Raw genomic sequence first — 24,993 nt, 5'->3', positions numbered from 1 at the left:
ACTTCCAGAACTTGATACCCTGGGTTTCCTACTCTTTTCCCCCAGTTTAGAATCTACTAATTTTCCTTTCTACATCCTTATGTAGTGCCTTTCAAGATAAAATACCAGTGCTGGGAGCCTTGGTGCTAACGGGTTCTCGGCTGTCAGGGAACCATTCTCCATGTGCTCCTTTTTCTTATACTCATGCAACATCACCTCCAGCAACCACCACTGGTTAAATATACTTCAAGGGCTTAGTACACGTTTACTTTCAACAAAGTTAAAAGTAAAAGGTAAAACTTGCTAATGATATAAAAACAGATTTGTGTATCAGCAGACAATTAAATATGTGATATTGATTTTAATTTAACAGTAATGAATTAAAGCTAATATAGGAAGAAACCTAAAAGTTACAGAGATCTTAGCACTTTAAATTGATAGAAGCCATGGACAAAACCCAATCTTGAGCATACACTTAATATAGCTACTAAATGAAGTATTCTGAGATCAGAAGACAGAACTACCAATCTAGCAGTCTCAGTTTTCTAGCTATATGGGATTAAACATAATAGCACTAAGGCACTGCAAGTCAAACTTTTCTTAAAATCATGAAAGTGAATGAAACTTATCCTAGTTAGGTATGAGGATTGAAGAATAAGGGAGAAAATATTCTAGTTTTGAGAGAATGAAAATAATACAGATAAATCTGGGGTGGGTCATAAGAATTTTTCTGAAGATGGTGATACAATGAGAATTATCCAATTTAAGATTGAAACTTGCTGTCCAATGTAGTAAAAGTAACATGAAAAGAGGGAAGGTTATCTGATGAGGCATTTGAAAATTTTAGAGTCCATCGACTCAGAGAGGTCTTTTCACATTAGATGCAATTAAATATAAATCTACTTGTGGATTTTTCCTCAACAGTGAGTGTAGGACCAAGTGCAATGACCACAAACAGATACCATAAAACCAGACTTGGACTTCATCAAATCAGAATTAAATTTGCAGCCTGGAAGCAATCCGTGAGGATCTCCAGTCCTGAGTAGCTAGGGTTACTTGCATTACGTTATCCAGTCTGTTAGAGGCACAGACAGACCTCTCAGCTCACATTAGTGTCATTACTTGTACTGAGTATGATTTAATACTACATTTAAAAAGATGATCTGATAAACTAGCAAATTTAAAAGAGAATACAGTTCCCGGTGAACTGAGTGACTTGTGAATCATTAGGATGATCTCAGGTTATCTGTGAGAATGTCAGTACCCTGAGTAAAAGCTCTAGATCTGGAGTCACCTGGGCTTAAATTCCAGCTCTGTTACTTCATGGGGCAGCTTAAGCTCTCTATGACTCATTGTATAACCCTGTACAAAGAGAATAAAAGTACCCAAATCATAGCGCTGTTACACGAAAATTATGAAAGATAATAATGCATTCAACTTGCATAGCAGAATACCTGGCATATTGCAAGTAAATAATGGATGTTCACTACTTTTGTTTCTGAATGTGAGTGTGCTCTGCAAATGAGTTTCTCTTCTTGTTGCTATGGCTTAGCAAGAACTGAGATGGAGGAGAGACAATGAATATGGAATATTTGCTAAATAATATTTTGGTGGCAAGAGCACAGAGAAAAGCACGAGAAAAGACAATACAAACATACTTATTGATGTAAAGACTATTACCAAAACATTGTTCTCAGTGATAAACATATCTGTGAATATACCAAAGGTGAATTTCTTCATCTGAAGTTTCAGCAAGAAGTTTAGCAGAGCAATTGTTGCTGGGAGATCTGCAGGTTTGAGCATAATACGGATTGGTGGTCAATGTAAACAGAAAGTAGGATTCACTAAAAAGGCAGTGGTAGAGTGCAGTTTAGAGCACTGACTTAATTAAATCTGAGCTCTTCTGTTTATGAGCTGTATGACTTTGGGCAAGTTACTCAACCTCTCTGCTTCAGTTTCCTCATCTGTAAGATAAAAATACCTGCCTCACTGGGTTGTTGCTAAGATTAAATAAGAATGTGTAAAGCACTCAGTGTCTAGCAGCACGCATCTACTAAGCGCAGCCTAAGTGTTAACGGGTATAGTTATGTAAGAACAATCTATAGTCAAGGAGGATAAAAAATCATATGAGAGCATGTAAGCATATGTGAGCGTGTGTTCTGGAGAAATAACTTTGTGCACAAGGGAGTTTGTTTTTGGGCTTCTGAGAGTTAGAATTCTCTCACTGGAAACATAGCCTTGATAGTCGTGAAGGAAACTCAGTGGTAGCAAGTTTGTGTTACTGAAATAGACCTTTAGGTATTTTCAGAACCAGGGTATCACGAATATACTGAGTTTTTACTGCAGTCTGTTTTTCTTATATTCTTATATAGGTAATCCACCTACAGCTTTTAGCCCACATATAAAATTAAAGAAATCACCGTATCTACTAAACTACTTGAAAACAAATTCTGGCACCAGGGGTAGGGATGGGGTAGAACAAGGGGATAAACAAAAGCCTAACAACTTTTCCTTAAAGGTTAACTTAAACATATCATGTATGTGTACATGTGTGCACATCAAGGGTCAGCAAACACGGCCTGCTGCCTGTTTCTCTACAGCATGCAAACTAAGAATGATTTTTAAATAACTGAAAAAATTACACAAAAGAATATTTAATGATACATGGAAACTATAGGAAATTCAAATTTCTGAGTCCATAAATAAAGTTTTATTGTAACACAGCTGCATTCATTCATTGATGAGTTGTCTGCAGCTGCTTTGGGGTGATAGTGGCAGAGTTGAACAACAGAAGAGATCCATATGGCTTATAATCCTAAAATATTTAGTCTCTAGCCCTGTATACAAAAGGCTTGTCAAAGCATTATTATGACACAAGGGACTAAATTAATCTCTTAGATGTGCTTCTCCAAATGTAACTAAATTGCCATATTTGACTGTGACAATATTCACTTACAGGTTCCCCAGTAGAGATGCTTCACCCCAACCTGGTGATTCTTTGAATGGTGGCCTGCTTAAGAGAAACAACTTCTAACGTTCTCTAGTGCAAAACTCTAAGCAGTTCAACTGAATACCTGTTTAAAAACTTGAACCCACCCAGAATTGCTTCTTACTGAAAATCTGGCCCTGCCTGCAACTTCTTATGCAGTCTACTAGTGAAACGAAAGTGCTGAAGTAGCGGAGAATGGGAACTGGCATTTATCAAACACCTGGCATGTGCCAAACATATTATTTCTTTTGAGGTATTCACAACAGTTTTATCAAGTGGGAATTATTACCCCTGTCTCACTGAGGTAAGGACAGAGGTTGAGAAGGTTAAGTAACTTGCTCAAGATAAAGTAAGTGGCAGAACTAGGATTCAAACCTAAGTCTAATGATCCAAAACCTTTGTTATTTTCACTAAATTAAGGGCTTTCAAATATGATCATGACTCACAGTAAGAAGTGCATTTTATTTCATGACACAGTATACAGACACATAAATACATAAAAGTGAACAGAAGTTTCATGAACCAATACTTACCCTTAAAATGTATGGTGCACTATTTCCTATGCTAGTGTTTAAGTTAAAAAATGATTTCACAACCAATTAATAGATCACTATCATCTGATATTTGAAAAAATAAAATAAAACTACTGCACTAAATCATAGTGTTTCTTTCTCAGAATAAGATGATTCACAATCTAGGGAAGAGTATTAATGGGGTTCTCTAATTTTCATAAAGTCTATTCAACCTTGCCACTTGTACATCTGCTTTATAAAAGCAAAATCAGAGAATAACTGCATTTTAGATATTTATAAGGGGTTATCAAATGACGTTTTGAGACAACTGATACATGAGACAATTGGTTTAAAGAGTGTGTTCCAAGCACTTTATATATATTGTTTAATCTTCATAACTCTACGAGGTAGATACTATTATTAGTCCTATGTTACAGATGAAGGCTTAGTTGATTTGCCAAAGATAGCACAGGAACGAACAGCTGAGAATTCAAACCCAGGTGGTCTGGCTCAAGAGTTCACACTCTAATCACTTGGCTCAAACACCACCGGCTGCAGGACTTCACAACTGAGTCACAGTTTTCCAAAGAAAACTGCTTCAACAGAATTGACTTACCATTTAACTTTTGACTTTTCATTAAGAACTGGTCATGTAAAGATTAGTTCCATATTTTTAATAAGTGTTATTAAAATAATATAATAATTAAATTTTCACTGTTCCCTATATAAGGGAAAATCTCGTCTCTCCTGGTGCAGTATATGCTGTATTTTATTAGAAAATAAGAGTTACACAACATCTTGATTCCATATTTTGTCAGAGTTTATCTGTTTAACAGTAACAGCTAGTTTATCATGAACAGATAACAGTTAATCTTCATGGCTGTGCTTTTCTATCCATCAGCCTAGCTTTCTCTTTCTTACATTCAATAACACTGCACAAGGACAATTAGAAGTGAGATGGGTATGTCCTATGCTTTCATCAAGTTGAATATTTAATGGAAAAGGCATGAATTAAACAAATAATTTCATTATTAATGACAAGTATAAGTTTCAGAATGGAAAAATACAGCATGCTTTGGGAGTATATTACTAGGGGACACAGTCTAGTGCACAGGGCCAAGACATCCTTAAAAGTAGTGACATCTACGCTGAGCTATAAAGGATAAGAGGGAATCCTTCTGCCTTGAATGATTTCTAGGAAAAGAGAAGAAATTTAGAAGATCCCGTGCAGGGAAGGTTGCCTCTTCTAATAAAATCTGGTAATTTGCCAACAGAAACTGATAGAAAACATTCTGCTGGCACCTACCCAAGACACTTGCTAGGAATAGGAAAGGCTGAGAGCTGCCGAGCTTACTTAATGGAGGGTGATTCTGCTCTAGGTGGGAGGGGTGATGCAGCAATCTTTAATGCTGGCTACACACTAAATTCTGGGGAGCTATCTCAAGGAAATGGGTTATGGAGTGAGATAAAAAGAACTCATCAAATTACTAAATATCCTATCCCAGGTGAAAAAAAAAATGGAAAGCTAGAGAAGACTGTTGCTAGAGGGATAAACTGATCTATTTAATAAAATCTACAAATGCACACAGAAGAGCCAGACTTTTTTTTTTTTTTTCCCATTTCTCATCTTACAAAAGGAAAAGAAAGTATCACTGTCATCCTAAAGAAACCAGGAACTCATAAATATTACCACTAGATAGGAGTGAAAATGGGAACAGGTAGAACACAGAGAGGCAAAAAAAATCTTCCCTGGACTTTTGTCTTTGTTGCCAACCAATATTTCTTAAAATAAATACGTAATTCAGAAGACAACTAGTACAGTTAGTTTGAATGTTTAGACAATTCATTTCATGTTGTATCGTAAACACAGGTTTTTTTTTTCTGGTACTCCATCACCCCCCCTTTCACTGCATGCTTTCCTGTTTATGTTCCTTTGCCATAGGACAAGTACAGCAAATAGAAAGCAATTGGCAGCAGGAGATTTCTCAGGAAAAATAAGGGCAACCATTTATAGAAAGCTTATTATGTACCAGGCACTCTGTGAAATGTTTTGAACACATGATTATCTTAATTCATCACAACAACCTTCTGACCTATTATGACATTTATGTCATAAATGAGGAAACTGAAGCACAAAGAAGTCAAATAACTGTGCCAAAGGTAGCACAGGAGGGATGCCACAGTCAACTAAACACGTGCTACTCCTCTTGGAGATCATTCAGCCTTTTGTCTGAACACAGATGTCTTCTGGATTCCAGAGAAAGGCTAAAGAGAATCAAGGAGAAACAACAGCAATCTTATGATTCTTCAGCCCACTGTATTTTCTCAAGTGAGAAAAAAGGCTGAGTTGAATTAGACAGGGAGAATAGATTAAAAAAGGCAAGTAGGTCAGTTATAACACCAGTGGTTATAAACTCATATATAAAAAATACACCAGTGGTTCTAAGCGTTAGTGTGCATCAGAATCTCCTGCAGATCTAGTTAAAACAGATTGCTGGGCTCTACCCACAGACAGAGTTTCTGATTCAGTGGGCGTGGGGTGGATACTGAGAATTTGCATCTCTAACAAGGTCTCAGCTAATGCTGCTCGCCTAGGGGCCACAATTTGAGAACCACTGCACTGTATATACTACATAAAGTCACTCTCCTTCCTAGGTCTAGTAAATAAAACCACACACCTCTCCTAAGGAGCTAGGACATAAATAAAAGGGCTCCTTTACAGGTTAAAGAGACGTGGAATTTTTAAAGAAACATCAAAATTTTTTTCTTTATTATAGTTTTAAGTATAACATTTGGTACATACAAAAAATATATGTAAGAAATGCAAATTGTAAAAACCATACAAATCTTATACCTACTTCACAGCAGCAGTCAATGTCTTCAACATACAACTGACAAACTTCCTTTAATATTAAACTGTATTTATTTTGGTAGTTGCCAATTATTCTTACAAAAAGATTTAATTTTCAAAGGACACATATAACTTTCATAATTAACACATATAGTATAAATAGGTTAAGGTTTAAATCTTTTTTTCTTCACTGCTGATTCCACAATTTTCACTAGTGAATAAACATTACTATTACTGAAACGAATCTAACAGAACATACCAAGTTTGACAATAAAAATAATTCAAACTTTTCCAAGATATTTTGTAAAACTACTAAAGACAGAACACAAATACTTTATATTCTCAAATTATCAATTTTAGTTATTTTGTTAAATAAAGAAAGCATAAAACTTAGGACTGGGCTGGACCATTCTAAAGTAGGCTTTCAAAAATAATGACAAAATAGCCTTCAGTGCTATTTGAGTAATTATATACAATGAATATTGTCAATGAAGTAAAATCTTACCCAGATCTAGTCGTTTTGAATTCCACCTTGAGGATAGGTTTGCATGGTTCTGGCTTCTTCCCATCCTTTAACTGTTTTCCTAAAATATATTTTCCTGCATTAAATTCTAAAATTCTAAGTTACTCTAAATTCTTATACATTGATAGTTTATAAAATGAGATATAATGAAATCTACCATGAAACATTTTAAAGTGATTTTGAGAGAAGTATTTAATACAAAATAAGATATTTTAAATGATCAATTTACTGCTTGAAATTCAGTGCTAAAAAGTAAATAAAATGAATTAAGTTGTCAACAACAATTATGTGATAAAAATTCTAATAAGAGAAATTCAGTCTTTCCCATGTTTTTAATTGAAGATAAGCAAAATAGAATTTCAACTTGCTAAATGGATTCAAGTTTTAAAATAGTTTATTTAAGAAAAATAATTCTAAATCATATTTTCACCTAAAGTGACAGGCTGTAAAATTAATCCTTTTGTTAGTAAATTCATTTATATTTATTCTCCTAAAGTAAAATCCATCCATTGTATGTCCAAAAGACTGCTAAAATAAACCAACCTCTATAAAATCTGTCAGAAACTCTTATTGTCAAAGAATTTTGATTATTTTAAAAAAGGTTGATTTCTGTTATCTATTTCTGCATGTTCATTGTATTAACAGTACAGAAAAATTAAAGAAAATAAAATGTGTTATTCCCATTTCTTATGAGATTAATCAGTCTCAATATTATTATATTATTTGTGGAGGTCACAAACACACACCCCACCCCAACACCTTTTATCTTCTTTCCCAGTGTTTTTCCCCCACAGTAAATAGTTCATTCTAACATACTTTGAATTTTCTTTGTTTGTTGTTTGTCTCACCAATAAAAATATAAATTCCATGAAAGCAAAGGTTTTTAAGTGTGTATGTGTTTTCTGTTGACATACCTGTGATGACAAACATTATTTGGCATATGGGGCATTCAACAACCATTTAATAAGTGAATAAATTAATGATTTTTCCTTAGGATTAATTCCTAGAAAAGGGATATTTGGGTTGAACTGTATTCCCAGAAATCAGAAAGTGTAATATAGTACTTTGCCATACCTTTACCAAACAGTGCTTTTTTTTTTTTTTTCCCTGATTTGGTAAGTGGAAAGGATATCTCATTTTAATTTGTATGGTTTTAATAACTAACTGTGAAAATTCTTAGGCTTTCTGGTCATCTGAATTTCTTCTTTTAAAAATAGTTTTAATCTTTTACCCATGCTTCTTTGTTATCTTCTTTACATTTAAAAATAAATGTATTATTCAAAGATCATTAATGTTGCATCTATGTGTTACAAAATCTTGCTACAGTGTCATTTGTGATTCAATTTTTAGACATTTAAAAAAATTGCACAGAATTATACATTTAAATAATCAAGTCTATCAGTCTTCATCATGTTTTCATTTAAGAAAACTTAAAATCCTAAATATGAATTCTTCCAAAATTCATTTACAAATTTAATTTAATTAGAATTCCAACAGCGTTTCTTGGACTTAGACAAAATGAGTTTAAAGTTCATGTGGTGGACTCAATGTCTATGAATAGCTAAGGAAACTGAAAAAGGAGACTGACTTTCAGGATGACAAAGACAGACCTTCATGAACTCACTCACAAAAACTGAAATGCTAGCAAAACACCTAAAGTTAATCACTTCAGAACTCTAGAAATTAACCAAAGTCACAAAATGAGTGGAACACTGTCTACTCAGTGGAAATGGCTGAACCTTGGTGAGACAGAGGGAAGTGCGGTGTTCGGATGAAGGGCTATTCCCATTCCCCTTGCTCCCAGCTCAGTGGCCTGGTGCCATGAAAAGGTAACAGCATCAGTCAACAGAGGACTGAAGTATCCTTGCAGTTCCCTTAAAAGAAGTTTCCAGGGCACAATCAATATTTTGTCCCAACTTGCAGCTCCCTGAAAAACTCTATTCTCAAGGTGTTGTGACAATTTCATTTGACACAAGAGACATCAGTTCAGGAAGACAAAGGCCCTACTTCCAGGGCATCACAGAAATAACACAGCAATCTACTGGCAATATTACAGCTGCCGGAGGCTGTGGCTTCAGTTGAGGCAAGTAAGAGCCTAGGTAGGATTTTTTTTTTTTAAGTCCTGAAGAAACAGACATACTCCTGGGTATCTAAAAAACCATATACATGTGCAAGGCTGTGTGCATGCCCAGGAAAGACCTGGGAAAAGGAGAAGGCCCCAGTCATGCATCTCTGGACAACTCTGAGACCCTCACTAAACAGGAAAGTAAAAAAAAAAAAAAAAAAAAAAAGTAAAATGAGCTACAATATCACTGCTGGCAGGAATACTGGAAAGGAGGTATTCATATTGGCTGGTAAAAATGTGAAGGATATAGCCTTTGTGAAAAGCAATTTGAGAACATTTATTAAAAATAGAAGTATGCAAAACTAGTCAATTTTGAGGATTCCACTCTTAAGCATTTGTTACACAGAAACAAAAGGATCAATTCCTATCAAATATACATGGAAAGGTAACAGCAGCACAATTTGTAGTGATTAAAAACTGAAAATAAGTGAATGCCCATTAATTTGGAATGGCTGAATAAACTGAAAAATAATGAGACAAACAACTGGCTTCTGTTACATGACTATTCAGATGAAGGAATTAGAGCCACGCCAGATGACGTGGAGGGATTTTCCTCAAGTACAGATTAAGAAAAACAAGATGCAATAAAGACTAATATAATTCTATTTTATGTAAAAGAATGACCTAAGAATCCCCTATGTTTGTATATTTGTGTAAGTAAATATAATTTTAGAAAAATATACATTTTGGAAGAACACTTACAAGATTTTTGACATAACTGGTGGGGCAGGAAAGGGGATTGGGCTGCAAATGGGGAAGATTAACGGAGAAAAGACTGGTATGACGTGATTCCATTTATGTGTAATGACATGTGTATGTGAATGGAAAAAAACTAGCGGTCTTTTCTGTCACTCACTCACCACTTTCGTTTCATGGTTAGGAAGTTCTTCTCCACATCAGTATCATTTATAGATTTTTTTTTGAATTTCCTTGTAATTGCTTTATAGTTTTACATTTATTACATTTAATTCTTTTCTGAAGTACACTTTCGTGTGGAGAAGGTATTTTTTCTCTAATAATTTCAGTACTATTTGTATAGGTCTATTTAGCTGTAACTGCTAGACAATAAAGTGCACGTATTTAAAGCGTACGACGTGGTAAGTTGTGATAAATGTACGCACCTGCCAGCATTATTACTGAATCATCAGTTTCCCACTGATACGAAATGTTACATTTATTACATTAAATTTTTATAAATACACACCTGTCAACTGGTATTAGAGCATCTAATCATGCCTTAAGATCCTAAGGAAACAAGTTTTCCCCTCTTTACACGGAAAATGATGGTGCGATGAATCTGGAACCTCTGGCATCCTAATTTACAAGAACTAAGTCACCAGTAATAGAGTGAAGCAGAACATATCAAGGGAACCAGAAAGAACTGCCAGGGTAGAAGACTGCTTTCTTGGGGGAGAGGGGATTGAGGAAAAAAGAAAGATATGGAAAAAAGGATGCTTAAATCTTGAAAGTAGTCCCTCATGCTGTACAAGGAACAAAGTAAGAATTTCAACTTCTATTTCCAGCTGTCCAGAGAAACATGACCTTTCAGTGCAGAATTTGAGTGTCTGCTCTAAAGAAGATCAGCACCAGGCCTTTACCCTTCTGCCACCCAAAGTTCTAATTGGAGTGTCAGACTGACATAACTTGGGATTACAGATGCAGATTTTACATTTATTTAAAAAATTATTTTGTTGTATGCATTTTATTTTAAGAAGTAAAATAATTACTCAGCTATAATTCAATTTAACTTATTTCCGTATTTACCACCAATCTCTCAGTGGCTGGAACAATTTTAAAGAAGGGCACCTGGGTGGTATATTTACTGATCCTTCACAAGTCTGAGCTCATATATCTTGCATAAAAACCTGGACAGGTACACAATTCTTAACTTTTGTCTTGCTCAACAGTCTTGATATTGCTCTACTGTGTCCAGCATTTAAACTTATAATAAGGCTTAAAGCCAATCTGATTTCTATTTCTTTATAAATAACTTTTTGTCCACACCCTCCAAGGATACTAACAGTAGTTTCATTATCCCTGTAAATTAAAAATATTGCAGTTCTTAAAGTGATCTTTCTGCACTAATCTTGCTTGGAAATTAGTGAGTCCTTTTGATTTGCAGACTCTGATCTTTTCTTCAACTCAGATTTTTAAAATTATGCCACGGATTACTGCTTATGTTCCACTAAGATTTATTCATCTGTAATCCCAGACTAACCATTTTCTAAAGCAAATCAAGTAATAACGCACTAGCTAAGATTGTATAAGGCACATATAAACTAAAGGATGTTTAGAGGATCACTGGATTTCACCAGTAGGTGTCATTTTACTTCTTACCTGCGATGCCACCTAGAAAAATCTGTGCTTTTTCTTTCAATTACCTGTGAATCTCTTTGAAAAGTCATTGACAAGATCTGGTTAACTATAAAACTCAACTTAATGAATCATATAAACCTTCATGTATCATGTGATTTCTTCTTCTCTCTTACTATGCCCTGCTTCTCAATCCCCAAAACCACCCAGCCATAATCAGTTGGTCTAAGTCTTGTTGATTCTAATTCCAGAATTTTATTCATGTATGTCCATTTCTTCCCATTTGCTGTCATAACTGAAATCATTATTATTTATTGTTGACAACAGCTTCCTAATTGGCCTCTCTCTTCTGTCCTCAGCTCATCTGATGTACTACTGTCAAAGAAATATTTCTAAAATATAAATTTTATGTTTCTTACTGTAAAATCATTTTCTAGGTCTGCATCATGAAGTTCAAGCTCTCTAGCATGCTATGATGTGTATTTTTGCCTCTGTATGTAGTACTGTCTTAGTTTCCTGCTACTCACCAAAAGGAATTTTAAACTTTGGTCATATTAAACTATCAGAAGTTTTCCAAGAATACCCTGATTTCGATTATGTCTTTGCACCTTCTGACTAAAATAACCTCACTCTGCTCTTCGCTATCTCATAACATCCCACTCATCCTTTAAGGCCAAGTTCATCTAACCTGAATTTGTGATATCTTCTTACACCCTTCATCTAAAAGCACACTAACTACTTCTGTTTCCACATCCTACTATGCAGGCCTTTATCAGCCCTTATCATATGTATTTTAGTTATCAATTTGTGATCATTTTTATTCAATGGACTATGAGTTCTTCAAGGGCAATATATTTCTAGCACTTAATTTCTGGTACATAGGAAGTACTCAGTAAATGTCTGTTGAATGAATGAATGAATGAATGAAGCTGCATTAAAAAACAAATGAGGATCATTGACAAAGACAAGTGCTTCCTAAGTTTTGTATTTTGCCATTTAGAATGTAGAAAACATTTGCTGTTACACAGCAGTTATGTTCTCACTCTACAGCTGGTTATCTAGTGTGGTAGCAACCACTCACATGTGGCTGGCTGCTGATCACTTGAAATGTGTCTAGTTCAAGTTAACATGTATGGTTAGTGTAAAATACACACTAGACTTCAAAGAGTACAAAAAAAGAATATGAAACATTTCAGCTTTATATGTTGATTACATGCTGAGATGCTATTTTGCATATTTGAAGTAAAATAACATTAAAATTACACACACAGATCTCATCATGTTTCTATTAAAAATGATGTTCTAGCAAATAAGATAATTCAAACTGGAAAATCACGTTGTTAATAATATTAGTCTGAAATGGGGAGAGTGTTCTTTCCTTAACGTGTGGAGACAGAGCTGATTTACAGCTGGACTGAAGACACTTGGATATCTGGTTTTTGAATCATGGCCAGGGGCAGTGGGATTTATGATGTACTTGTTCAAGATCCAAAACTTCCCAAACTCCCCCTGGGGAGCCCCAATGTAGTTGTTTTATTGATGGTTGGCAAGTGGCCTAACTGGCAATGGTGGCTTGATCATTTAAAGGGCCTCTCTGAGAGTTTCTTGTCAAGTTATTCAGAAGCCAAATCTTGGGGGTGGAGCTGGAGACTCAGCATAATCCTTGTGTGCACGGAGTGGGAGCTTCTTATGGGATGTCTCTCAGAATGCTTACACATATTCTTCTCCTTTTGCTGCATGATATCCTTTGGCTTTACATACAAGCCTTACTTGAGTATATTCTGTGGAGTTTGGTAAGTTCTTTCAAATACATAAACTGGGGAAAACTTTGTAATGAACTACATTAAAGAAGTGCAGTATAGATTTGTTATTTATTAAATGTTTCATGCTTCAGGTAAATCTTCAAAGTAGATTAACAGAATTTTTTGTATGCTACATCCTTGAAAATATTATATTAAGTTGATTTACTTATGTGAACTCTGAATTTATTTTTCCTTCAGCAACCCTTAATAGAAAGGGTTTTACCAATCTTGGTTTATTCTTTGATAAGTGGATTGATTGTACTGATGAATAAGCTCCGGAAACTAAATTTTTTAAAATGTCATTTCCTACAATGACATCTATTGATTTTGACTGTCTATCATCTCCATTTCCTCTGAGAATCATCTGACTTTGGTGAACATGACACAGAAAAATCTGACTCTGCAACACATCACACACACACACCCCTCCAGGGTTACGGGGAGGTCCTGCAGGGCCCTGGCACAGTAAGTCACTTAGCCATGATGACTGCTTCAGGGTAAGTATGTGAGCCAGGAACGGACTATCCAAGTCCTCCCCTCCTAAAAAATGAAAGTCTATCTCCCACAGGAGAGAAACAGCCAAAAAGAAAGAGAAACAGAGCTCACCTGCTAGGCTCACCATAAAGACATACAGAATTTACAGCCCACCAAAAGGAAATGACTTTGCACAGTCAATAAATGAAACAAATCCTGCTTAATTTCCAAATAATGACAAAACTTTACACCTTAAGAATCACCTTGTTCAATCCTGTCATTTTACATATATGATAAAACTAAGTCCCTGAAAACAGTAATTATCTCTACAAGGTATTTCACAAATAGCAAAGCTAGAATTCCACTCCAGGTTGTCTGATTGTTAGGAAAATGTTCTTTGATACTCTTTAAAAAGTAGATTAAAGGGAGATAACGCTTTTTGTTTTAGTCAAAAATCACCTGTTGAGTAATTTTAACACCCAAATGTAGACTTCCTCCAAAAATATGACTATCAACCAATTTGATATGCATATCTAACATTATGTCAGAAAACTACCTTACATAAATTCAAATTATTCTACTTTGTAGCCATTTTATCATCATTATCTAGGTAACTGTTATGACCCTCAGAGCAAGAGTCCACTATCAAACAACTTTAGTAGTGAAAGATGCCATCTGAGGGTAAACTAAACAGAGCTACCAAATCTGGGGAACTGTCTTATAATTAAATTATAGTTCAAACACTAAGCCATCATTTATTTCTCATTTCATGGAATACTAGAGAACCATAAGATGTTTTGTGAATAAAAGATACTAAAGTCAAATAAGTTTGGGAAAAGTCATGTAAAATAATCGAATATATAAACCAATATAAATAATAAATATACAGTTGGTCCTTAACATGAATTGAGCTGCATGGGGTCCACCTACATGCAAATTTTTTTCAATAGTAAATACTAGAGTACTACATAATCTGTGGTTGGTTGAATCTGCAGATGTGGAACAGGGACTGAGGGCTGACTTTACGTTATATGCAGATTTTCTACTATGCAAGGATGGGAGCCCCTAACCCCCTGTAATGTTCAAGGGCCAACCGTATATATGTATGTATGTGTTATGTGTGTATATATCCTCCCTCTTGGAGATTCATAGTGGACATTAAAAATTAAGTCTTGTAGTATAGAAAATGCTCAAATTTAATTCAGCATTTCTAAAACTTTTTTCACTGTAATATACTTTTTCACCAAACAACTCATTAACATAAGAAAAAACAGTATTGTGAAATATATTTTGGGGAACACTAATCAAAATTTTTTGGTCCTACCGTACCAAGTAAATAACATATCCAGATTTATATTGACTATAATCACGTATATATAACATGTCACAATTTCCAGGTACTTTCACTTACATTTTGCTTATTCCATCCAGGATATAGAATGGTGCCTATTACATGGTAGAACCAATATTTGTTGATGAATGAATAAAAAGCACAATCAATTCCTGGCTATCAAGGTAATGCTTATAAATGGTTTTTAAGAATAAGATACTTAGGGGAGAGTAATAGCTCTCCCCTATTAGAACACATGTCTAGCATGCAGGAGGTCCTGGGTTCAATCCCCAGTACCTCCACTAAGGAAAAAGAAAGAAAGAAAGAAAGAAAGAAAGAAAGAAAGAAAAAAAAAAGGAGTAAGATACTTAACCATTAAATGGGTTTAGGTATGAAAAAACCCACAAATTTACCATAACTTTTAGACAGTAAGAGCAAGAGACCATAACACAAGACAGTAATGAGAAAAATCCCTAACTTTCAATCCATCAAAGCAGACATTTAGTATACCAAAAATTAAATACCACAAATATGGTGTATATATATGGAATATATGACACCTTATGGTACAAAAAACACATTTTTATGTTTTAAGGTATAAAAATGAACTTAGTGTTGCCACTAAACTCAGCTGTCAACTTGAATTTAACTTTGGTAGGTTACCTACTACTTTACTACTGCGGCAAATAATTCACATTTATAAAGAATGAGTACTTCTGATGATCTACACTTTTAGGCTGCTATTCTACGCAACAAATGCCATCCTATTTTTTAATACCTGCCACAGAAAAAAATGAAGTTCTACATTAGGTTTGGATTCTAAATTTGAAACATATTAAGTCAAATATTCTTTGTCTTATTTGTAAAAAATAATTTTAACTACTGACCCTTTTTTGCTAAGATACTAAAAACTCTGTAGAAAACTACTTTACACTACTTCTTAAAGTTTGCTCTCAAGGCTTTAAGTATTAAAAAAAGATCAATATTAAATAGAAAATCACCAACTGGCATCCATCACAGTCATAAGTAATCCATCCAAGAAATATCAACAGATGCTAAAACCAGAGGGTAAAAATTTGGTGAGGAATAGTATGTTTACAGTTTCAAAGTATCTCCTGCAACTCAAAATACTTACTGATTACAAGTACAAATCAAAACTACTTATTAATTTCAAAGGAAAAAAATAATGTTCCAATGGAGAGACCTAGCAGACAGAAGCTTAATCAAGGGATCAGGGTACAAGACATCACCAATCCAGGACAAATCAAACACAAGCTCCACTTGAGAGGATGCAAAAAGAACATATCAATCCTTTTGGGATATTCCTGATGAAAATGTGCAACCTGAGTCTAAACATGAAAAAATTTCAGACAAAAAACCTGTGGAGGCACAATCTATAAGTAACTGACATAACTGTCAAAATTAATCAGTTATGAAAGTCAAGAAAAGGCTCAAGAAGAGTACCAGTTTGAAAGACTGAAGAAAGAGGACAACTAAATGTAACCTTGATATAGATCCTTCTGATAAAAGGAAAAATTTGGTGATATAGGAGAATGTCCTTGTTTGTAGGAAACAAATACTGAAATATTTCCAAGTGACTGGACACTATGTCGAAAACTTACTCTTAAATAGTTTAAAGGAAAAAAAAAACCCTCTTTGTACTATACTTAGAAAAAAAGATAAAAATTTAGATAAACAACACTTTAAAACCAATATTACATATTTCTACCAGCTTTAATATGAGTTTTATTTTCTTCTGGACTTGAAATTAAGGGTTTTTAAACTAATCATCTACGTTTTCGGGTTTCTGAATTCCTAGGTTCCAATGGGGTTGGGAGATCCTTATATGTATGGGAATACCGAGGAGTACCACAAAGATTAGGGACGTAGGCACTAATAGGAGGAAGAACAAAAATATATTAAGGAAAACTGGAACCTACTATCAAAAGGGCTATTGCCTGGAGGCACACATAAATAGATCTGCAGCAAATTTAAAATAAGTGCTTTTCCAGAAGATGACTGCTACCAAAAAGCAGAGGTAAAATGTATCAAAATATGTGGCTACAAGTATTGTTAATTTTTACCAAAAACAAGCAAGTCTAAAAACTCACACTGCTATAGACAAAGTTTTTAATATGACTGTTTATTTTCTACACTGCAATAATTCAGAATGTACCATTCTTTTTTTAAAAAGTGGGCATTCATATTTTAAAGTAAACAGTGAAACATTAGCAATAGCTACAAAAGTACTCTTTTAGTATGCTACCAATTCAAAGAACAGTTCCTTTCATTTCCCTAAATTTGCTGGTAAAGAATCTCTGTGGGTAGAACTGGGATAATGCAGATTAATAAAGAAATGCAAATTCCTAGGCTTCATCCAAAATTCAAGGAAGGCCTTCATAATCTGTTCATAAGCATCCTAATAAAACCTTCATGGAGGTTTTGTATTACTTGTGGAGAAAAGAGTTGTAGGATTGTAGGATTGATACTGTTATTCCTAGAAAGGTCAGCTTGCAAGGCTAGCTCTTGGTTGGCAACTGGTAACTGCGCTTTCAACACTGCTTCCACCATTCCCAGTCTGATAAGATGGCACACTGTGCCTCAGCTATCTGAACAAACAATATGATTTATGCCAAATCTCTGCTTTCCTTCTGAGCCTCTGAAGTTCTGGTGCATGCTAAAGCAGGGAGTTCACATGGATTGACCCCAGTACAAACTGGACTTCTGGGCTCAGGTGAGCTTCCCTGGTATGTAACATATCACACATGTGGTAATAACTCATTGCTAGAGGGATGAGGCATGTTCTGTGTGACTCCACCAGAAGAAGACTGCTGAAAGCTTGAGACTTGCTTCCTCCAGACTTCACCCTATGTGCTTTTCCCTTTTCTGAGTTAGCTTTGCATGCTTTTGCTGAGTTCTGTGAGTATTCCTAGTGAATCAAATCTGGGGTCATCTTATGGACCCTGAACACAATACTTTTAATGTATAAAATTACCTTCTATAAAGTTTCAAGTGTACCAAAACATGTTATATATACATTAGCAACTTGCAATTGATAACTTTAAGATGACAAAAGCTTAAACTAAGTCCGCTACCACTCACTACATTATCTACATTTTGGACTACTAGGAGAAACAATATCAGAAGATTATGTAAGTTTCATTTTCTCAAAGCTCAAATTTGCAATTTCAACTGTAAATAAAGTTATTTGACACTTTACATACCTGGTTCTTACAAATGATTTCTATTTGTGTAAATATTTTAAATTCAAAACAAAAGAAAACCCATCCTTATCATCAAAAACAAACAAACAAATCCAAATGCAAACTCAAAACAGTTTACTGTTCATCACAATTTAGGTACTGTTTAAAAGGGATGCATTCTTACCGTGTGGAGTTATTGTCTGTACAGGCTTAGTGGGGGATCTCACATTCCATATAGTCAAGGTGCCATCTGAATGACTGCAAATAAATTGTTTTCCTTCATGATGCCAAGCTACAGAGTGGATAGCCTATGGGAGAGGAATGAAGAATTCCACTTTTAAAAACAAAAATTTATTTAAACACCAAGGTGTTCATAATTGGTATTATAATTAATTTTCATTTTAAACTTTTTTACATTTCCCAAGTTAAAGTCAATGTTAACTTTAAGTTCCCATAATAATTCAGTCCTCCTGCAATAGAAATGAGATTTATTTTGGCATTGACATTATTTTAATTCTTTTTACTTTATTTTCTCCTTAAGCGAGCATAAGGATGATACAATAGTGATACATGTATTATTGACAAGTTCAGGAAAACAAAACGTATTCTTGTAATTTCTTAGAATAAACTATAACTAAGCATAAATTACCAAGGAATTATAACCAATATCCCATTGGAAAAACTAGTTGCACTGACAGGCTAGAAAAAATTTTAAAAATTAAAGTTTTAAGAAGATAAGATGTAGATTTGGAATTAAGAACAATTAAAAACCCCTCAGATTCAGCTTCAAGATATATTATCCATTTCTCACAGAACTTAGTTTAACTTATACACAAAGTCATCACTTACTATCATCTCATGCAATGTCCATTTATTTGCATTCCTCATATGCTATTTACTTCCAAATATTCATAGGTTTTTCATCTACCTTTTTATTGATTTCTAATTTAATTCTGTTATAGTGAAAGAACGTATTTTTTATTTTTTATAATTTTTTAAAAAATTTATTAAGATTGATTTTATGGTGCAAAATATGGTCTGTCTTGATGAATATTCCATGTGTACTTGAAAAGAATGTATTTTGTTGTTGAGTGAAGTGTTCTGATTTCTACTTTGCTAATACTGATATAGCCATTTTAGCTATCTTGATTAGTGCTAATTTTACTTTTTCCAACCTTTTTTTTCCCTCAGACACCTGTGTCTTTATGTTTAAAGTGGGTTTCTTATAGATAGCATATAGTTGGATCTTGTTTTTAATCCAATTTGACTATCTCTGCCTTTTAATGGGGTAGTTAAACCATTTACACATTTACATTTAATATGATTACTGACATACTTGCATTTAAATTATCATCTTGCTGTTTTTTTCGTATTTCTCCCATTTATTCTTTGTTCCCTTTTTCCTTTTCTTCTGCCTTCTCTTGGATTGAAAATTTTTAAAACTTCATTTTACTTCCTGTTTGGCTTACCTATTTGGGTTACTGTTGTTTTTGCTTTGGTGTTCTCTTCAGAATTTGCAATATATGTCTTTATCTTATCATAATTCACCTTTAAGTATCACAAAACTTTAGGTACAGTATAAAAATTGTATTAATCAACAACATTCTGTCCCCTGACCTTTATGTTGTTATTATTTATATTTTAATTCTATGTATGTCATAAACCCTATATTTTTACTATGTTTGGCTTGAATAATTAATTCTCTCTCAAATATTAAAAAGTAGAAAGGCTTTTATGTTTACATACATATCTGCCATTCCGGCATCTTTCATTCCTTTGAGTAGATTCAAATTTCATCTCATACCATTTGCCTTCTGCATGAAGGACTTCTTTTAACATGTCTTGTAGTGAAGGTCTACAAATGATGAATTCTTTGAGTTTTTTTTGTGTAAATGTGTTTATTTTGCCTTTGCTTTTGAAAAGATATTTTTGTTTTCTTTCAGAATTGAAAGATTTTATTCCACTATGTTCTGGCTTGCATTGTCTCTAAGGAAACCATCTGCTGTCATTTTTATCTTTGCTTTTCTGTGTTTAATGTGTCGGCCCTTTCCCACATTCTTGTTGCTTTTAAGGTTTTCTCTATCACTAGTTCAAGTTTTAAGCAATTGAAATATGATGTACTTTTGTGCAGTTTTCTTTATGTTTCTTCTGCACTGAGTTCACTGAACTTCTACGATATCTATATATCCTAGAAGTTTCTAGGGGTTAAAATATTCATCAAATTTGAGAAACTTTGGGCCATTACTTCTTCAAATATATCTTCTGTCCACACTCTCCTTTCTGGGACTCCTATTACACGTATATTAGTCTCGTTGAAGTTGACAGTTCACTGATGTTCTGCTCATTTTTCATATTGAGTAGTTTCTATCTCTATGTGTCTTCAAGTTAATCAAGCTTTTCTTATGAAATATCAAATCTTTTGGTAAATCCATCCAGAGTATTTTTCATCTCTAGAAATTCCACTTGTATTTTTGAAGACTTCTATGTCATTCCTCAACATTTTCACACTTTCATTTACCTTTTAAAGCATATGGAGTCTATTTAATATTTGTTTTAATATCTTTGTCTTCTAATTCTATCATCTGTATAATTTCTGAGTTTGTTTCTATTGACTGCATTTTTTTTCTCACTTTGAGTCATTTTCTGGCTTCTCTGCATGCTAGTCATTGTGCCATTTATGGTGGGTTATTAAATTCTTTTAAATATTTTTGAACCTTTTTCCTGATTTAGTTATATTCCTTGGAAACAGCTTGGACTTTTCAAGGCTTGCTTTTAAGCTACTAGGCTAGCTAGGCCAATCTTTATTTAATATAGGGTTAGTTTGGCCCCACTAGTGAGGGAATACCTTTCTGAGTACTTTTCCTGATATTCTGCCATTACAAGGTTTCTCCAATCTGTTGAGAATGTGAACTATTATCAGTCTTGTGTGTGCTATGAGAATTGTTCCATCTACTCCTTACCAGTGGATCTTTTCCAAGCCTCATACACATGCACTAATCAGTATTCAACTGAAGACTCAGGGTGAAGGGCTCCTTGCAGACTTTTAATTAAAACTCTCTCCATCTAGGCAGTTCTCTATTCTCTGTTACCCTGCCTTATAAGTTATGAGTATCTTCTGCAATTTACTAACCCTGTATCCTCAACTCAGGGACACTGATGGGCTTCCAATTAGGTTTCCCTTTCATGTACTGAGACCTAGAACATCTCTCCAAGTCATAAGCTACGACAACTGAAGGGCTCACCTAGTTTCTCCTCTCTAAGGAATTCTTGTTCTACACTATCTGTTAATTTCTAAAAACTATTCTTTCATATATTTTTCCAGTTTATTTTTAAGGTGAGAGTAAATCCAGTCCCCGTAACTCCAGAGTGGCTAAAGCCAAGATAACTATTAAATTATAAAAAATAAAATGAAAAAAGTCAATCTTTAAAATGTGGTTTCATTGTAACATAGAAAACAGCTCTACAGGCCAAAGCTTCCGGAGAAATGACAAGAATTCTTCATTAAAAATATGCTTTCTTGTAATTCAAGATCTTGATTAGTGAGCCAAACAACTGACTAACTGAAAAGCTTACAAAGAATATGCCACTATGAAAACAAAGGAAATTATCTTTTAGTCATGCTTACAAAGATAATATGCAGACATTTACAAAGTATTCCAAGTATTGCTATAGTTACTCAGTGCAGTCTGCTGTTTGAGCAACTGAAAGTATCAATAAGAAGACATGACATATTTCTTAAAAACAAACAAACAAAACTACTTACACATTTCCTATATCTATTTACTGAGTTGGAAACTGTGAACACTCCTGGTACCCAAATTATGGTCACCAGATACCATTTCACACTGAAAGAAGTGAGTTTCATGGAAACAGATATTTTAAGTTTGGGGCAGAAATATACAAGATTAATGGGTATACTTTGTTATAACAGATGGCAAGGAAGCTATCCAAGATCATTATCACCAAAGGACTCAGGAAACAACTGGAAGAGATTCACTGACCAAAGATGGGACAATTTGAAAATCAATAAAGATAATAATTTCAATGTATCGTAGCATATGCAATGTTTAAATCTTTGCGTACACAGTGAAATGGAAAACAGGAACAAATTGCCCATCATTGAGATGACTAGAGAACAACCCCTTTAGAGTAAATACTGAAATAAAAGGAAAGAATCAAGCATTTATCCTGCCCTTCCTATCTGAACTGTACTACAATATAACCAAAAGAGTAGAAAAGAAGAAGTTTCTCTTTACTAAAGTGTCCTTGATAATAAATAGAGAAGGAATTACAGAATTAGAACCTCCCTATTTTGCAACCATTGCACACTAACAGATCTATGCCTTGAACATCACTGGCTGCTAACATCACAAACAGACACTAACATTCAGCCTGGTAGAAGAGCATCAGCATCATCTTTGAGGTAGTCTTGATAAAAATGAAAAATGAACCTAAATTTGAGCAAGCCTCAGTAAACTATCCAATTTATAGGAAACCTGAGGGCAAAAAAAAGACATCTTTTTATCGATCAATCACAATCTTTATTTGGATCTTCAAGCAAGCAAACTATAAATATTTATAGTATACTATCATTTACATAAAATAAAAAAGAGTGTACATTTATTAATTTGGTTGTAAATCAGAACACTTGTATAAAATAAAAAATAGCATACACTTATTAATTTGCTGGTAAATGCAGAAAATACCTTTGGAAAATACATAAGAAACTAATACTAGTACCTGAGGGAAGGGAATTGGATGGCCAAATGACAGGAGTTGGAGAGATTTTTCTTTTTGTACCTTTTGAGCTATGTGCATATATATATGTATATATATATACATTTGCGTGTTACTGCAATTACAAAGGTTGCCTAAACTGAAATCACCAATTAAGTTCTTAGAGAAGCCACTCTAAAGTGGAGAGATGACCAGAGTTTTTGATCAGCAAAAATAATTACCTCATCGTATGTGTATCTGTAGTCGGCTTTCTTTGATTTGAGGTCCCATAACACCACTGTTCCAGACTCAAAGCCAATCAAAAGCTGTAACAAAAGAAAATGCCACATTATCTAGGAATCATATTAATCATTTGAAACTTTTATTTGCTGACAATGAAGATAACTATTATCATTCATATGCTTCAAGTATGAAATTACAATTAAACACCTGCATTACTAATTACTTATCACATGGATGACAAATGAGACTGCAGTGCGTATTTATATGCCTTTGATGATTAGGGAGTCAACATATATCATACAACTGATTACTGAAAATGATAACAGTACCATTTTGAAGTCCTGAGTATATGTTTTCATTAATATGTTACTAATAAAAATTAACATTTGTATATTTTTTAAAGTTTATAAACTTTTCTATTTTAACACATTATCAGGCAATCTTATTTACTCATCTATATATTGATTAGTTCCAAATTATATCTAGCCTAGATCCCTTTCATGAGATTCAGACTTATAATTCCATTGGCCACCTCTTCACTTATTTATTCCACAAGAACCTCAAAGTAAATGTGTCCAAAAGCGAACTATTTTCTTCCCTACTTTCCTTTTCTTGTATTCCCTATTCCAGGTGTCTCTCTCAGCACTCCTTTTCTTAATATTCATTAAATCATTCAGGCAAAAACCTTGGAGTCATCCTTAACTATTGTCTCTCCCTGCTCAGGTAAAATCATCAAGTAATTGTAAAACTACATTCTAATATCTCTCAAATTTACTTTCCTCTACCTTCGATATCTCTCTCCTGGTTCAAGACACAAAGGTCTCTTTTCTGGGCTCTGGTCACCCTAACAATCCAGGCTTGATACTTATTTAACCCATTCCATATTGTAGCAAGGGAGGTACTTCTAAAATGCAAACCTGATCATGTAATGTATGCTTTTATTTAAAAATTTTTAATGCCTTATCATTTTTTTAACCATTATTTTTCTTTAGTGACACAATGTTACACAGATGTTTGGAAATAGGAGTCATTGATGTAGTTAAAATAGATTTTTCTATTAGAAATCAAAAGTTAGATAATATAATCTATTCTAGCACCCTAATATTTAAAAAAAAGTCTGAATGAGATTAACTTTGGGAACTAAGGAGGATAATATAATGCCAAGTCTCAAAAAATGAGGATGATGTAAATTTATTCAATAAGTCCAGTATATATTGATGAGTTACTAATTATATTGTATGTTGAGTGCTATGAGAAATATAAACCTGAAAAAGTATTCTTTCTGTGCTCAAGGAGTTTTTCAAGTTCAGGTGAGATGAGATGCACACACACTTCTACTTCATGGCAATGCAGGGTAAATACTGCAGAACTTGCCCAGCTAAGGTGCTAATGAATTTAGAAGTGAAAGAAAATATTTTCTGTCAGGATTATCAGGAAAGGTATCACGAAGGACAAACATTTAATCTGAGCCTCAAGATGTGGGTAGGAATCAGCAGAAAGAAAACAGTGGGAAAGAATTCCAAACAGAGTGATTTACATAAAAAAGGCATTGAGGCAGCAAAGAGCAGCTCATATTTGGGTAACAATAACTATTTGCTTCACCATAGCATTCAGGTAAAGATGTTCTTAAAGATAACGAAATTGAGGACTATTTTTTAAGGAAACATTATTTTATTTGTTAGATACTGAAGAATCACTGAAAGCATTTGAACAGGAGACAATTAAGATTAAAACAGCACTCTAGGAAGATTGATCTGGAAATGATTCAAGAATGGGTTGGAATGCCTTGAACTGCAGTGGTAATAATGAGATCAAATAGAAAAGAGACACTGCAGTGAAAGACTGAAATGACTTGTGACTGATTCAAGGGAGAAGAAAGGAAAGTTTTCAGTCCTTCCACGATGCCTCCCACCCAAAGGCCGGCTTTAAACAA

At 34.0% G+C, this 24,993-nt stretch overlaps 1 protein-coding gene across 5 annotated transcripts in view; it reads right to left on the bottom strand.

Moving 5' to 3' along the window:
• Nucleotides 1-24,993, bottom strand: part of STXBP5 (syntaxin binding protein 5) — a 156,903-nt gene that overhangs the window by 79,695 nt on the left and 52,215 nt on the right. For all 5 annotated transcript variants that reach the window (XM_014559948.2, XM_006185439.3, XM_032485110.1 and 2 more), the window contains exons 7-9: nt 23,060-23,143; nt 18,286-18,409; nt 6,837-6,915 (exon numbers count right to left, since the gene is read on the bottom strand). In XM_014559948.2, coding sequence (XP_014415434.2) covers nt 6,837-6,915; nt 18,286-18,409; nt 23,060-23,143 — 287 coding nt within the window. The remainder of the gene's footprint in view (nt 1-6,836; nt 6,916-18,285; nt 18,410-23,059; nt 23,144-24,993) is intronic.

This window comes from Camelus ferus, chromosome 8 (assembly GCF_009834535.1).
Source record: "Camelus ferus isolate YT-003-E chromosome 8, BCGSAC_Cfer_1.0, whole genome shotgun sequence".
Taxonomy (NCBI): domain Eukaryota; kingdom Metazoa; phylum Chordata; class Mammalia; order Artiodactyla; family Camelidae; genus Camelus; species Camelus ferus.
This window is presented reverse-complemented; position numbering and strand designations above follow the sequence as displayed.